The following is a 17,379-nucleotide window of genomic DNA, read 5'->3' as shown; positions in this document are numbered from 1 at the left end:
ATGAAGCGTCCATTTTTACTGCTGACCTTTATTTGCAAAGTGACTCTCAAAAACGGGCTACAATCACCATTTCTTATTTGTCCCTAGCTGTATAAGTCTGGATAGGTTAGAGGACACACATTGCACATATAATATGTGCCCAGCACCTACTACCGTCCCTTTTTGGTGCTAATTTTATAATATTATTATACATGATGGATGGGTGTGGCGTGTTTCACAACCCCAACCTTCCCTCAACCTCGTGACCGAAGCCTGAGGTTTCTACTCTGTCCTCTATAGGGGGGGGTCTTCTCCCTCCTCTGACTCCCTTACTGTGCCTCTATTCCTCACATCGTGTCTCACACTTGCACTCCAGTGGTTAAAGTGGCTACAATGTAACAAGTTGTAAAACACGGTGTTAATACTTTGTAGAAATATAATTCCTAGGATAACTATAGGTATTATAGTAATAAAATAGTCTCACCAGGATGAAACCCGGCTATTAAAACCACAGGTTGGAAATAGCTCAGTCAGATCCTTGTATGTAGGACTCGCCAGGGTGTAATGTCCTCGTTAGTGTGAACCAGGGACTTGGTTGTCCAAACAGTCTACATTGCAGCTCAGACTAGTAGTCTAAGAGTACAGAGAAACAAATAGTATGAAGGGGGAATGAAGAGATGCAATGTCCATACATTGGACACCTTTCCAGGCTTCCCATCCACTTCCTGCACAGGTACCATAGTCTGGAGCTACACTATACACTGTTTGGACACTGATTACTACAAGCAAGCATGATACATAAGAAGAGTTCCCAGCACACTGCTACTCCGAGCTGACAGATGACCACAGGAGTGCTCTCTGGTGCACAAAAGTGAAAGCCTTCTCCAGAAGCAGAAGATGAAGGTCCAGTTGAGAACATTGGTGAAGAACGGTCATGGCTGCCAGAAGATGAAGGACGTCCAGTTGAGGACATTGCTGAAGGACGATCATGGCTGTCAGAAGATGAAGTAAGTCCAGTTTAGAACATTCGTGAAGGACAGTCATGGCTGCCAGAAGATGAAGTAAGTCCAGTTTAGAACATTCGTGAAGGACAGTCATGGCTGCCAGAAGATTAAGGAAGTCCAGTTGATGACATTCGTGAAGGACGGTCATGGCTGTCAGAAGATGAAGGAGATCCAGTTGAGGACATTCCTGAAGGACGGTCATGGCTGTCAGAAGATGAAGGAGATCCAGTTGAGAACATTGCTGAAGGACGGTCATGGCTGTCAGAAGATGAAGGAGATCCAGTTGAGAACATTGCTGAAGGACGGTCATGGCTGTCAGAAGATGAAGGAAGTCACGTTGAGAACATTGGTGAAGGATGGTCATGGCTGCCAGAAGATTAAGGAAGTCCAGTTGAGGACATTGCTGAAGGATGGTCATGGCTGTCAGAAGATGAAGGAGATCCAGTTGAGGACATTGCTGAAGGACGGTCATGGCTGTCAGAAGATGAAGGAGATCCAGTTGAGAACATTGCTGAAGGACGGTCATGGCTGTCAGAAGATGAAGGAAGTCACGTTGAGAACATTCATGAAGGACGGTCATGGCTGCCAGAAGATTAAGGAAGTCCAGTTGAGGACATTGCTGAAGGACGGTCATGGCTGTCAGAAGATGAAGGAGATCCAGTTGAGAACATTGCTGAAGGACGGTCATGGCTGTCAGAAGATGAAGGAAGTCACGTTGAGAACATTCGTGAAGGACGGTCATGGCTGCCAGAAGATTAAGGAAGTCCAGTTGAGGACATTGCTGAAGGACGGTCATGGCTGTCAGAAGATGAAGGAGATCCAGTTGAGGACATTGCTGAAGGATGGTCATGGCTGTCAGAAGATGAAGGAGGTCCAGTTGAGAACATTGCTGAAGGACAGTCATGGCTGTCAGAAGATGAAGGAGGTCCAGTTGAGAACATTGGTGAAGGACGGTCATGGCTGTCAGAAGATGAAGGAGATCCAGTTGAGAACATTGGTGAAGGACGGTCATGGCTGCCAGAAGATTAAGGAAGTCCAGTTGAGGACATTGCTGAAGGACGGTCATGGCTGTCAGAAGATGAAGGAGATCCAGTTGAGGACATTGCTGAAGGACGGTCATGGCTGTCAGAAGATGAAGGAGATCCAGTTGAGAACATTGCTGAAGGACGGTCATGGCTGTCAGAAGATGAAGGAAGTCACGTTGAGAACATTCGTGAAGGACGGTCATGGCTGCCAGAAGATTAAGGAAGTCCAGTTGAGGACATTGCTGAAGGACGGTCATGGCTGTCAGAAGATGAAGGAGATCCAGTTGAGGACATTGCTGAAGGACGGTCATGGCTGTCAGAAGATGAAGGAGGTCCAGTTGAGAACATTGCTGAAGGACGGTCATGGCTGTCAGAAGATGAAGGAGGTCCAGTTGAGAACATTGGTGAAGGACGGTCATGGCTGTCAGAAGATGAAGGAGATCCAGTTGAGGACATTGCTGAAGGACGGTCATGGCTGTCAGAAGATGAAGGAGATCAAGTTGAGAACATTGCTGAAGGACGGTCATGGCTGTCAGAAGATGAAGGAAGTCACGTTGAGAACATTCGTGAAGGACGGTCATGGCTGCCAGAAGATTAAGGAAGTCCAGTTGAGGACATTGCTGAAGGACGGTCATGGCTGTCAGAAGATGAAGGAGATCCAGTTGAGAACATTGCCGAAGGACGGTCATGGCTGTCAGAAGATGAAGGAGATCCAGTTGAGAACATTGCTGAAGGACGGTCATGGCTGTCAGAAGAGGAAGGAAGTCACGTTGAGAACATTCGTGAAGGACGGTCATGGCTGCCAGAAGATTAAGGAAGTCCAGTTGAGGACATTGCTGAAGGACGGTCATGGCTGTCAGAAGATGAAGGAGGTCCAGTTGAGAACATTGCTGAAGGACGGTCATGGCTGTCAGAAGATGACTGTGTTGATATTTCTGCAGTGACCGATTTATCTTCTGTCTCTCCACCTTCCTCTGTCTCTCCTCATTCTGGCCGTGCCGCACCACCTGCGGCTACACAACAATGGCTTTGATGTTGGTGTCTGGTGGTGCTTCTGTAGCCACCACAACAATTACTTCACCACCAGCTTCAATTGTTGACCCACTACCTTGTGTAACAATCTTCACCTTCTGTTTTATGTAACTAGTCTCTCAGTTAATGGTATCATGATCCCCTCAATGTACAACGCTGCGTAATATGTAGACAAGTTATAAATAAAGTACAATAATAGTTATCACCAAGTTGCTGGGTCACATTAACGAGAGCATTACATCACTCTACACATAAAGATCTGGCTTATGTGACTAATGAAAACCTGTTGTTTTAATGCCTGGGATGGATCCTGGTAAGCCCGGAGACTGTGAGACTGGTGGGCACTATCTTAGTATCACAGTACTGATAACCATCCTGGGAGTTATAGTTCATTTCAGATATTAACACTGTGTCTCAGAACTTTAGGATTTTACGGAGTCTTTGTTTGTGACTGTTTTAAAGATTATGATCTCTGCCGTTTTTACAAGTGTTATTATTTTTGGACCTAAATAACCTGCAAGGTTGAATAATACATTGTTTTTAGGGTTTATTAACCATTTTCTTTTGTCTAAAAACACCTTGATATCTTGTTTATGATCGAGGCTCCATTAGGAATTTACTTCTAATTTTTGTTATATTTATTTTATTTGTACTATTCTTGTGTTTCAGTGTTTTTGGGGTAACACTCCCTTACTGACGGCTGCGTGTTATCCTAATCTATTTAAGCGCATTTGTTTTACCCTTAGTTCCATTAGTTGCCCAGTAATGTTGCCTTAATAGATAGTAAAATTATGGAGAGTGCGATACACTATTACAATTCATGGGATATCACTTGTCATTGTCGTGCACAGCTATTTAAGTCACTTTGCGATTATTTTATAACGATGTGTTATTCCAGGAATAGTATTGCTCTTTATATTTTTGATAGTAATCTAAGGGCTACAAAAAACCTTCTAAAGAGCCGTACCTGGTTTTGAGCCTACTTGCCCTGTGTCTGTGATATTCATGTCTAAACAAGAACATGACTTGTGAATGAGGGACCTAGCTGAGAGCATTGATTGTAACGTGTTACTCATGCCCAACCTAAGATCCCCAAATGCCAGGGTGATTCTTCAGTGTGCCACGTAAGCTTGGAGAACCTTGAGCTTACCACCCAATTGGTTTTTGTGGGGCGGTCCCAGTTTCCAAAGGCCTACCAATTTGTGGGTATGGCGTTGGTAAGATTATGGTATGGTTGGGAAGACCGGGGAGTATATGTATCAAGCTGCGATATTCCGGCGGGTTTGAAAACTGGAGATGTTGTCTATAGCAGCCAATCAGATTCTAGTTGTCATTTATTTAGTACATTCTACAAAATCATAACTAGAATCTGATTGGTTGCTATAGGCAACATCTCCACTTTTCAAACACACGGGAAACTCACAGCTTGATACATTTACCCCCTGGAATGAGGCCTTGGCAGAAAAGGTGGAAGGCAAACTATCTCCCAGTTTTGTCCCCCCCTTAAATGTTGGGGAAGTATGCATGAGTTATTAGCAGCTAATAAGTAAATGGATAGTAATATGACATGAAATAAGACATTCAGTTTTCCTGGAAGTATATCATAGATAAAATGCCTACAGGACTCCCCAGTTAGGGAGACACATCCTGGACTCCAGAAAGACCATTTACCAGCGCAAAGTGATTAGGTACATAATGTAAATTGCGTCACCAAGCCCCACCCACTTCTGTAAACACAGTGTGCCTGTAGAGGTGGGCGGGACTCAGTGCCACAATTGGCCCTCCCCTCTCGCCTTTTACTACCTTGTGTTCGCATTATTTATCATAATTACTATCTTTTTTTTATAACTATGAGATATAAATTTTAATTTTGGTGGCAGTGGCCATGTTTAACAAGAGGGTCTCCTTGAGCATAAAAAGTCACTTTACAGATTGTTTCCAAGAAGTGGGGATTCTTTTTGCAGTAACCGTTGTGTAAAACAATGCCTAGTAATGGAAGTACTTTTATTTAATTCCTAATTAATAAACTTTGCTTAGAATGGCAGAAACATGGACTTTATCTAGATGTGTCAGCATTATCAAACAATAATTACCAAGTAGGGTCGCACGGTGGCTCAGTGGTTAGCATTTCTGCCTCACAGCACTGAGGTCATGAGTTCAATTCCCGACCGTGGCCTTATCTGTGTAGAGTTTGTATGTTCTTCCCGTGTTTGCCTGGGTTTCCTCCGCGTGCTCCGGTTTCCTCCCACACTCCAAAAACATATTGGTAGGTTAACTGGCTGCTAACAAAATTGACCCTAGTCTCTCTGTCTGTGTGTGTGTTAGGAAATTTAGACTGTAAGCTCCAATGGGGCAGGGACTGTTGTGAATGAGTTCTCTGTACAGCGCTGCGGAATCAGTGGCGCTATATAAATAGATGGTGATGATGATGATGATAAAGTACCGGATTGAGACTTGTTGCTCCACTTCAGCTGGAGATCCACAGATTGTCAAAGAGGGCCTGATTATTTATTATACTAAATGATGGAAAACTGCCAGACAAAGACGTCCAATCATCATCATCATTTATTTATATAGCAACCAGTATATTCCGTAGCGCTTTACAATTTTGAACAAACACAGTAATAAGCCAATACTGGGTAATACAGACATAGAGCTAAGAGAGCCCTGCTTGCAAGCTCACAATCTACAGGACAGTGGGAGTTTGATAAACAAGGGCACGTGCTACATCATACTGCACATTGGTCCAACTAGAATGCAAAAGTCAAACAGGCTTAGTGGGCCATATGATCCAGTCACACAGCGATCCTGGTCAAAGGGGTTTTGTCTTGTGTGAACGGTGTAAAGCAGGGTTTCCCAAACCCAGTCCTCAGGGCTCCCCAACAGTGCAGATTTTCCATTTCTCCCTGCTGGAGCACAGGTGTACTCATTACTGACTGACACATTGTAACAGATCCACAGGTGGTACTAATTATGTCACATGTGATCCAGAAAACCTGCACTGTTGGGGAGCCCTGAGGACTGGGTTTAGGAAACCCTGGTGTAAAGGGTGGTAATAGGGTGGCTTAGAGAGGTTAGGAGGGTGGTTGATAAATATTATAAGGTTGCCTGAAGAGTTGGGATTTCCAGAGAGTGCTTGAAGGTATGAAGACCAGCGGAAAGTCTCACTGTGCGAGGGAGGGAATTCCACAGAGTGGGTGCAGCCCAAAAAAAGTGCTGTAACCGGGATGTTCCATTGGAGCTCACAGCTGATATTTCTCTGTAACAGATCAGAAAGCAGTGTGCAATTTTTCACTAAACTTTATAAAAGAAAATATGCTAAGAAATCAGATTCTCCGTTTAACTGTTAAGCATACTTGCCAACTCTCCCGGGAATGTCCGGGAGACTCCCAAGATTCGGGTAGGTCTCCCGGGCTCCCGGTAGAGCAGACAAATATCCCGCATATGGCATCTTGCTCCTCAAAATGACGCAATTTGCGGGGAATTGCGTCATTTTGGCTCCGCCCCACAACAAAAACGGCATTTAGTCACGGGGGCGGTCCAAAATGATGAGAATTACCGCACTCTGCCCCTCCCTCCCTCCAACCACGCCCCCCTGTCTGGGATCTCCCGGGATTGATTTACCAAAGGTTGGTAAGTATGCTGTTAAATTTACAGAAATAAAATTATAGTAAGGAGGGTATATTTATTGTTTAAATGGGAATTAAATCAATGATAATATTTAATACATGCCGTCCACATGTCAGTAAATAACATTTGTTATTAAAATAAATACAACATAAAAAACCCAGGGCCTACATCACAATGGAACCTAAACCCTGCTTCTAGGCTGTGGAGTATTTACTCTTCTGATCCTAGATTAAGGATTCACTTAATCTAATCACAGTAGAGACAGAGATTCCACACTTTAGTGAAGGATACTCCCAGACAAAAGGTTGCCATGGAAACCTGGGTGATTGACTCTCGTGATTCCGCTCCACTTGTGGTGGCTGTGGTTTGGTGACACTTCAGTTATGACTAACTCAGGGAGGGTGCATACATAATCACAAAACTGGCTTATTTATTTAAATATGTTTTGCATCATGTAAAAAAGTTATCCATTTTTGTCTCTCATACTCCACCCCCTATCTCCTCCATTTGTCTTACCTTGGGCCTGATTCATTAAGGAAAGGAAAGCCAAAAAAAAGGAGTAACTTTGCACCTGGACAAAACCATGTTGCATTGGAGGGGAGGTAAACTTAAAATGTGATGGCAGATTTATAGCTGGGGTAGGGCATGTCCTAGATCAACTTTAAATTTCAGTGCAAGCATAAAGCTATTAAGTATTTGTGTGCTAGATGAATAATCAACCAGTATTTAAGTTATGTGCAAAATAATAAACTAATTTGCACCCCTTGTGTTGTAATATGGTTTGTCCAGGAGAAAACTTACTCCTTTTTTTTGCCTTACTTTCCTTAATGAATCAGGCCCCTTAAGTCTGTGTTACACTTTAAAAATGTGTTAAACAACCCTCATTTGTCTATCTGTCACTTGAGATTTTTGTACACTTTTTTTTGTTTGCTTAGGTTTTCTCAAAAACACTGCGCAGGGTGGCAGCCATTTTGAAAGTTGAACCAACATTTATGATAATGTATGAAATCGATTTGTTAAGATCTAGTCACATTTATGAACCGTTTGTGGAGACAGCGATTTTTGGGGTTATACTAATATTCCCGAGAAGGCAGCTGGTGAATTCACTAGGATACAAAAATATAATCAAAGCTATGTACTTAATTAATAATAAAATTAATTACAAAGTTAATTTATAGAGTGTGGGTCACAAAATAATTAGAAATCATATTTAATATGGACCTGTTGTCTCCACTCAGAGGAGGCAGCCATTTTGTCAGCTGGACCAAAGTTCTTGAGCATACAGCCACCAGTTGACTAGGAAGTAGTGAGATTGACTATTGGTCCAGCCCATACAATGGCTGCCTCCACCTTATTTGTTACTGGTAACTTTAATCACAGGTTTCCCTTAATAGTAATATAGTTAACAAATTGCACTTCAGGTGTTAGTGAACTGGTGTAATTATTATAATCCTCAGCCTTTCTCTGTCAGTCCTGGATGGTTGCGGTCACAGGGAAAAGAGACGGCTGCTAATCTCTGTACTAGGTTTTGGCACTGACATGTTTTGTTTGTTGGCCATGTGCTTTGTAGTTTGTGTGTTGCTGCACCTGTAAATATATATCAAAGTGTTTCAATCCCGGTTTTCAAGGACTACTAGCTACCAATGTTTTAGTCTGGTGTTCCTGCAAAAATATCCCTAGAAACCTGATGGAAAGAGCACTTGTTGCCTACACAGAGCGGAGGAAGCCATTCTGTAGACCGAACCTCTAGTCATTAGATTGCAGCTTGCCAATTCATTAGTAGCCTGTAACATTGTCCAGGCACTTGGCAAATATTACCTCAGCCTACAAAACGTTACTGGTTCCTTGAGAATTGATAAGCTACAGTCTTATGAACATTGTTTAGGACGCTAAATGGCTGTTTCTGCAATCTGTATGTGACAGGTGCTGTTTAGATGAGAACTCCTGAAAACACATAATTCGGCCCATGTAGTAGAAGCACAGGATGGCTGGTGAGATATTCACTGCCACCAGGTCTTATTAAACGTGGGACTCTGCAGTTCTACTAGTTGGGAGTAGATGGATTCACAGGTAAACATTAATCTATTGCCTGGAGTTTTCCTGTAATAGCCCTTGAAAGCTGGTGCTCTGCACCCTTGGCCTGTAGTCTCTCCTGCTCTGCTGGCACGCTTGCTTCACGCGCACTAATTCTTCTGTTGACTTGTCTCTCACTTTTCTTGCAGCCGCTGTGAGCGCTTGCCTTGTTTTGACAATGAGTGCCAGAGCCAGCCCCTGAGAATAACCTATCACCACCTATCTTTCCCTACCAACGTCCCAGTCCCCACCGACATTTTTCGCATGGGCCCGTCCCATGCCCTTCCTGGCGATAATATTCAGCTGTCCATCACCAGCGGAAACGAGAAAGGTTATTTCGTCACCAAAAACGTGAACTCTCACAGTGGCCTTGTGGCCATCCAGCATCAAATCACAGAACCCCAGGACTTCCTCCTTACTATCCAGATGAATCTCATTCGACACGGGACCTTGAACACGTTTATAGCCAAACTACACGTCTTTGTCACAGCAGAGCTTTGATCCAATGTGCGCTCTGGGGCTCATCTTCAATTACTGTTGTTCTTTTGTGGGGTTTTTTAGATTGAATAAAGTTTACCTTGTTGCATGCTGCTCTTTGTGTGGCTTTGGGTATTCAGGAAGGGTAGCTTTCAATGTTATCTTAATCCGTTCACTTGCATGCACTTTGTTTAATGGAGAAATACATAAAAATATTATGATAATAATGACAAAGTGAATTAACTAGTAATATTCAGCGCTACTGTAACCCTTCATGTGCATAGCGGATATCAACCACGAATCAAGCCTTTGAGCAGCAGCCATTTTGTCTGGCTAAACTGGTTTATTGAATCCAGCGCAACATATGAACAGAACAATAGTTCACATGAAATGTTTATTCTATTACATGAAATCTGTTTCCTGACAGAAAGATTGATACTTTACTTCTTTAAACAACATTTAAGAAGTGGAAACTTTATATACTGAGGTCTGAGAATTTTCAAAATGGTCTCTTCTCAGCTTCATTTCCAAAATTGTGCTGCCTGAGGTGATCACTAAAATGGTGCCTCTGTGACCTGCACACAAATAACATTTACAAATAGTGCATCTATGAGAAGCTGCATATTTGCAAAGTACAATTAAATACCCATTTATTGTTTTACTGTATTTCCATTTATAAGGGTAAACAAAGCTCATTGCACAAACAAAAAATTATTTTCTTCCTCATCGAAATGAATATGTGGTAAAGTGCATTATGTAAAATGCTTTGATGAAACGTTATATTTTGATAGAATTGATAGTTGCAGTTGTCCTGTATGCCTCTGCGTTGTCTATTGTAAAAGGTACGTTTGCCATAAATAAATCTTAATTTACAGCGTACCGCTGTATACTGTGACATAGTACTACGCCTCCTGAATATGGCCCCATGAAGATGCTGGCACAGACAGCTGTGTTGGAGAACTGATGAATGTATTACTACAATGGAATGTAGAGCAAGTTAAACACTATGATTATATTATATGTTATGTGACATTGTACATTATTTCACTGCTCTGAACAATAGTTAAATGAAAATTAAAGAGGATGTTCACCCAGCTGGCTATTTATTTGGCTTTTAGCTGAATGCTATAATGTCCCTTAGCAACTGTCGTCATGGTCCAATGTTCAGCTCCACCCCCTGCGTTATTATATCGCTGTTGGTGGATATCTGGAAATTTAATTATGTTGATGGTTATGAAGGGACGCACAGTGTGAAGGGATGCACAGTGTGAACGGGCGCAGTGAGAGCAGCCATTTTGTGAGCTGACTCAATATCCATGAGAATGGAGCCTATAAATTCACTGCTCCATTGGGGCTTAGAGTCTAAATTCCCTAACACACACACACACAGACAGACTAAGGTCAATTTGATAGCAGCCAACTAACTTACCAGTATGTTTTTGGAGTGTGGGAGGAAACCGGAGCAAACAAGGGGAGAACATACAAAGTTTACAAACTCCACACAGATAAGGTAATGGTCAGGAATTGAACTCCCCAGTGCTGTAAGGCAGAAGTGCTAACCACTTAGCCACCATGCTGCCCACATATATTTTGGTTAGGGCCACAACATGTCTAACTCAACTGAAAAATCATGTTATCACAAATGTGTGTGTGTGTAGATGAAAGTACCTATATCACAATGCAATCTATTGTATTTGGAACTATACATACTTGTGTTAGCCAACTGAATGAAAGCATTGACCTATGCTCTTCTGTGTTTACGTCTTAGTGGTTTAGTGTTAGGTCCAACAATAGCTGTGTAAAAAAGAACTTTGTGGTCTATCAAGGTCCTAAAGCTGTCACATATGTATTTGTGAATATTACTAGTTGCTCTTGGCAATTTCGATTGGCTTATTCATACACAGAGGGTAGGGCCTGTGATGTACAAAGCCTTTTGGACCTACCCTCCAAAAGACAAATGCGGGGGACCACGACAATGCGATTTGTGTCATCACTCCCCCACCTCCCTCCCCGACCCACAAGATATACGTCATAGTGCAGAGGGGAGCAGGGTAATGAGGACATGATTTGCACCAAATCAGGTCATCAAGAACCCACCCACTTCCAAAGAAAGTAGTTTGAGAATCCGGGAGGGTGACCTTATACTCCGTGAGTCCTCCCTGAGGTTCTTGAGCCTGTCGGGGCATTCTGGGAGAGTAGACAAGTATGGTCATGTCACAAAAACTCAGTTTCCATTATTGACGTGTGTCAGATGCCACAGAGACACTACCTGTGACAGAGACGTTGCAGGAGTTGGTCCCATGTAAGAATGATACGATTATTGCCTTGTAATTATTTGGCTTTAATTACTAACATGAATTACTATTAATAGGAAATGATAGTGGTGAACATGAAGTAGGCTTAATTCATTTTCAGTATTTGACTTTAATTATTTTACTTACATTTAAATTGCGTGTTATTTCCAGGAGCCTGTGTGGGGCTTTATGATTAAAAAGAACACAGGCAAAATAAGGCAGCTGCCAATTTACTTATTGAAGATGTAAATAAAAAGGACACAAGTATCAAAATTTAGCTCTGTTTAAACTAAACATTAAAAAGGATGGGAATGCTGGGGGCACATTACAACACGGGATGTGCCAGGGCGCACTTGCCTGAAGTGGGCGTTTCAGGGAGGGATGGGGGCTGATTCCGGTTGGGCCCTGGTCAATCATGATATAAATATATATATATATATATATATGCCGCCTACATAGCTGTGTAGAGAGAAAGGAATCACCAAAATATCAAGACGGAGGATTACGCTGTGTGAAACGCTATCTACGCTATTAACAGGGAAATACTTTGGCTTCAACAAACCAGTACGTAACGCAACACAAGTGACAAAAAGGACATGAATTTGTCTCCAATCACTTTTCCTGCCTCCTGCAATCAGGGAGAATGCTCACATACCCATTCTGTTAGAGGAATGCCACCTGTAAAGTGATATGACTCTCAGGGCAACATCTATCAGTAACATCTGCCAAACAAAAGGGCATACAGCCATAGGTAACCTGAGGGGGGGGGGGGGGTTCTCTAGTGCCTGGAAACCTCCCTCCAAGCCTGGGGCACTGTATAATTGAGGTGGCTGGACCCTGCCCCCGCTTCACACGGCTCTGCTCGAAAAGAGAGAGCTGCGTGCACCTAACAGTAGAGCACGCAGCATTGCCCATGTATATTATGGGGATAGGGCGAGTTGGAGAGCAGCCAAGCACTCTCTAAAATTATAGAAACGACCACATGCATGCTGGTCACGCCCACTTGTGGCGTGGTGTGGAAAATCCCTCTGCAAATCCTGCGTTTGCCCCTGACAGCGTATAACCAATGGCGAAATGGATGGCATTGTTGTAGATGCATTGGAAGTCCGGAGGGGCACTTGGCCATTCTGTCTGACTGAGAGGGTAGAACTCGAAGCATTTTGATCAAAATCATTTTCATTTTTTATTTTTTTTTATAACAACCAACTTGCCTCAAAGGATCTTGCAGCAACATTACTGAATGCCTCTAGGACTCTTTACATTGCATCTATGCAGGGCCATCTTTTCCATTGGGCATGATGGGCAGCTGCCCGGAGGCCCCATAGGCACGGCTCTTAATGAGAATAAATAATCCTGCAAAAGAAAAAAACCTGCAAAAAAAAACCTACAAGGGTCACTGAGCAAGTACATCTATCTATCTCTATCTCTATATATCTATATCTGTATCTGTATCTGTATCTGTTTACATCTATATATCTATATCTATATCTAGGGGCCCCGGTGCACTGCTTTGCCCGTGGGTCCATAATGTTGTTAAGATGGCCCTGCATCTATGTGCAATAAATCATAGTGTCCAATCAGACACAATATATCATTGTTTAACTTGCACTAGTCAGATAACACCTAATTGCTCATAGGCTGCTGTGATTCATCACTAACTTTACATCTATATGCATCCTAGGTGTGAAAAGTGTTTGGAGTTACTGATCAGTTACTAAAGAGTCTTACTGGGAAAGACATTGGTAGAGTCACAGAAGTTTTCAAAGTCTGCATGTGACAGGCGAGTTATGTCAGGTGCTGGTACACCATAAAGTAATTTAGATATACAGGATATTATATATTCAGAAATGTTAATAGCACTGGACAACCAAACAGCCTATACCACCAGGTACTGTTCCTTAGTAATTTCTAGTCAAAGTATTGCTATTCATATAGTAGGAAATATCTGGTCTAAATTAAAGTTAGGCAACAGTAACAAGTTATCAAGTTTACAATCATGAAACACAAGCACAAATAAAGAATGAAAAACTGGCACAAAAATGTATAGGAAAATGATTTACTTAATTTCTGTTTATTGTATTTTCACACAAACGTCATGGTACAGCATAAGAATCCCAGTTCCAATTCTAGCCACAATTAGAATATGTCTTACTTTCAATGTAATCCTCAACTTGAGCAGACTGGGACACGATGTCTGTTTGTCCACCAGAGATGTTCTAATGAATTTCCAAATATGCAGTTTTTATATAACTTTCCAAGTTTCATATACATTACTTCAGATACAATACTAACTTTAGACAGTAGATGGCAGTAGTACTCTAAGTAGAAGAAGCTGTGACCTGAGCCACTACATCTAAGGCTTACATTATAATGCTATATATTGATTATTTAACTTTAGGGCAAACAACAATACATAGCCTATTTCAGTTTATTTTTAAGTGGTTTTATATTATTTTAATCTAGTATATGTACCATATGTCTAGGAATGACCAAACATCTACTTATCTTGTCACTCTAGAGTAGTGATGGGCAAACTATGGCCCGCGGGCCAGATCCGGCCCGCTTAGAGGTTCTATCCGGCCCGCCAATATTTAAAAAAAATTCATTAAAAAATGCATAAAATTATTAAAATATAATTATTTGTTTTTATATTTAAATTAAAAAAATAGAGACGAGGAACTTACAGAAATGCAGTTACAGCTTCATTCATCCCATTAGTTTTATAAAAATTTGTATTATATATTTCGATATTTGAGTTTTTTAATAAATTATATTGGCCCGCCTAAAGTTTTTCTTTTTTATTTGGCCCGCTCCTGAAAAAGTTTGCCCATCACTGCTCTAGAGTCACCAAGTCTGAACAATACGTGAATTCATCCATACAGATGCAATACAGACAGCGACAATATATGAATTCATACATACAATGTTTCATAAAAGCAGTGTGTGTGTGTTTATATATATATATATGTCCTCATTATAAATAAAGCTGCAATTATTAGGTAAAGCATGATACATACACAGTAGACAAGAAATATATTAAAGTCTCTTGTGTTACAGATTATCACTTTTATCAGGTTGCATAAATACGTTTAATCTCGATTTAATTGTACATTTTATGTTAATGATATAATTCCTATCACAACAACCTCTGACTCTCCAGTTGTTCTTGGTGGCAGTACATTTTGGGATTTTGTAGTTCCCCTACAGCTAGTGAATGACTTGTTGCCTACCTCTGACTTGTGTTATATTGAGACGCTTAGAGAGTATGCTGGGACATGTAGTTCAAATACATCTGGAGAGCCACAAGGATCTCTGACATTGGCATGCATGTTTTTTCACTTTTTTCTTTTGCACATGGTAAGAAAATTCCAATATATAACCTAATTTCTTTACATATTTACATTTAATAATAGAAAAATAAGCTGCCATATTGATTTTTCTGCTGACATCAAATGAAATAACAGTCTCAGATTCCAATGGAACAGTGCCCCCAGTGGTCAAGTAAATATATACATGGTACAAACAGCACACCAAACCAATATTAGCTTTGTTCAATGTAGTGTTACTTAGACTAAACTAATGAAAGCTACTCACGTCTTTATTATTAAATAATTCTCACTGACACACAGCTTATATTTCTATTGCATTGATAATATATCCTCATTGTATTCTTTTAGTAGAAAAGCTTATTTCTCTGCTGGTCAAACAATCTTGGAACAAATAAAATACACATAAACAGTCAAGCATAACTGGTAAATACAGTAACAAAAAAAAGAAAACACAAAATTCACAAAAGGATTAACCAGGGTTTTTTGTTTGTTTAAAGGAAAGTTGGGGGGGATAATGAATTGTTGAGTTCCTGAGTGGTGATTTAAATTTAAAGGGTCAAAGGCAAGTGAATGGGAACCAGGGTTCCCAGGTCTTGCGGAATGATTTGCCAAGTTGTTTAGAATACCAGTCATACATTCACTGCAGCAAAAGAAGGAGGGGATTTCCGATCTTTGAATATTTAATAAAAGTGGGAGCCATATCCATGCCTGCCAAAAGTTAAGGTGAGTCTCTCAGTTGGCATTTTTGGAGAAGTGGCAAAACGTCACAGCATGTTGCCACCTCTAATCCCCTGTGCCAGGAGACAAACTGCAAGTGCTAGCCATTGACATTCCAACTCCTAATGCTTAGCCAGATGCCGTCAGTCCACCTTATGGCGCTTTGATGACTGCTCAACCACAGCTCTTGGTTTAATAACGTAGGGAAGGTGTAACCAAAGCCCTGGGAGGACGGATACCTTCAGTGCCCAGGAGCACAAACCAAAAGTGCTCAGGCTGTTAGCCTAAGTGTTGGAACTTCACTCATGATGAAGCTCTAAGAGGTAGGTTATGGATGGTCAGAGCTCAGCTAGACCAGAGAGGGAAGATGGTTGTCACTGATGGGAAGTGGAGGTAGCCAGCAATGTTCTCTGACTATATCCTTTCTAGGAATGCTCTGGTTGGAGTCAGTTTAATGGTTCATCTATAAGTGCCAGTAGAACACTGTCACCCAGTGGCAATATTTGCAGAATGTATTTCTCAGTAATAAAAGACAGAAGGGCATTAATGTAGCTTTATTACCACGTGGTTGCTGCTTCCAAAAGACGAAACAGGTGAAAGAAAAAGAAAGTCACCAGATATTCCATATTGTAGCACCCATTCTACCTACTGGGAAAGGTTTCCTATGTGGAAAGCAGCCAGCCAATCAGGACATTGCAGTGTCACATACACAGTGAACATAGAACGGTATTTAGGCCTAAAAGATGCGTCTCCTCTTAATTTACGTGGTTTCCAAGCCTCAGGGGTCCAGCCCCTTGTGCTGGTGTAAATGGAACCCTCTGTTTGCCTGGAGGATGGCAGTGGAGGTGCATGTCTCCATCATACTGACCTTTGTGGTACCCTAGAGCCAACGAACCACCTGTAGCGGAGCCTCTCCCACCTCAGGCTCCTGTGGGTGAACACAGACAGGATGTCTATGCTGATGCAGGTTTACTAACAGCAAAGGTCCTAATGTAGCGTTAGAAGCAAAGCAGATTTAAAATGAGCAACAAATTTAGAGTTGTGAGGGGGTGTGTTCTAGCTGAACTCTAAATTGCAGTGTAAAAATGCATCACCAAGGAGTGCACCACACCCACGTGTCACCAATGGGGGAGTACATAGTAATACGTCATTACATAAATAGGACACAGACCTACTAACAGCTAAGGAACCAATCATCTTAAGACCTGCAAGCATCCTGCAATGTCATAGGATAATAACACTCCAGAGGCTTCTCATTCATTGAACTCCAGCAATATATTGTATTTCACTGACAGAGAAGCAAGTAAAGGATCTGTACTATGTACAATGCATTTGGTTGATTTATTTGCTAGCTATGGGTCTGGATTATATGTTGTCATTTGAGAATGCCCTGTATACTGTATAATATACTGGGCGTGTGACTGCATTTTTTACTGTATTACACTGTTTTATTAATATCTGTGTATTACACTGTTTAACTACTATTTTATTTTAATAATACACTGTATTATTACTGTATTATATCTGTAACCTTATTATTTCTATACTAGACTTGGGGCTGTATAATATGATGGACATTTGCGGCTGTACCATATGCTTGGTGTACAAATAGTGATGGTGCCAGTTGAAGGGAGGGGTTTTTGGGGGGGAGGGGGGTTTACACGTTTTGCAAAATATTAACTATGCTATCGCCCTCCCAACCAATCCAAGAAGGAGTAAGCAGAAGACATGTATTACTTCATATATAGACAGGGAAAACACATAAAGAAATGTTAAATTAACATTCACTGTATAGAGTGTTTAAAACATACCTACCACT

General features: G+C 41.4%; 1 protein-coding gene across 2 annotated transcripts in view; it reads left to right on the top strand.

Annotated features, from left to right (window-relative positions):
• FBLN1 (fibulin 1) overlaps window positions 1-17,379 on the top strand; it is a 77,432-nt gene that overhangs the window by 48,534 nt on the left and 11,519 nt on the right. Inside the window, exon 15 of one of the 2 annotated variants that reach the window (XM_075210346.1) lies at window positions 8,893-10,314. The exons of the other annotated variant lie outside the window; for it this stretch is intronic. Coding sequence (XP_075066447.1) covers window positions 8,893-9,244 — 352 coding nt within the window. The 3' untranslated portion in view covers window positions 9,245-10,314. Of the gene's footprint in view, window positions 1-8,892; window positions 10,315-17,379 lie in introns of those variants that run through there. 2 annotated transcript variants of the gene reach the window in all.

This window comes from Mixophyes fleayi, chromosome 4 (assembly GCF_038048845.1).
Source record: "Mixophyes fleayi isolate aMixFle1 chromosome 4, aMixFle1.hap1, whole genome shotgun sequence".
Classification (NCBI taxonomy): domain Eukaryota; kingdom Metazoa; phylum Chordata; class Amphibia; order Anura; family Limnodynastidae; genus Mixophyes; species Mixophyes fleayi.
This window is presented reverse-complemented; position numbering and strand designations above follow the sequence as displayed.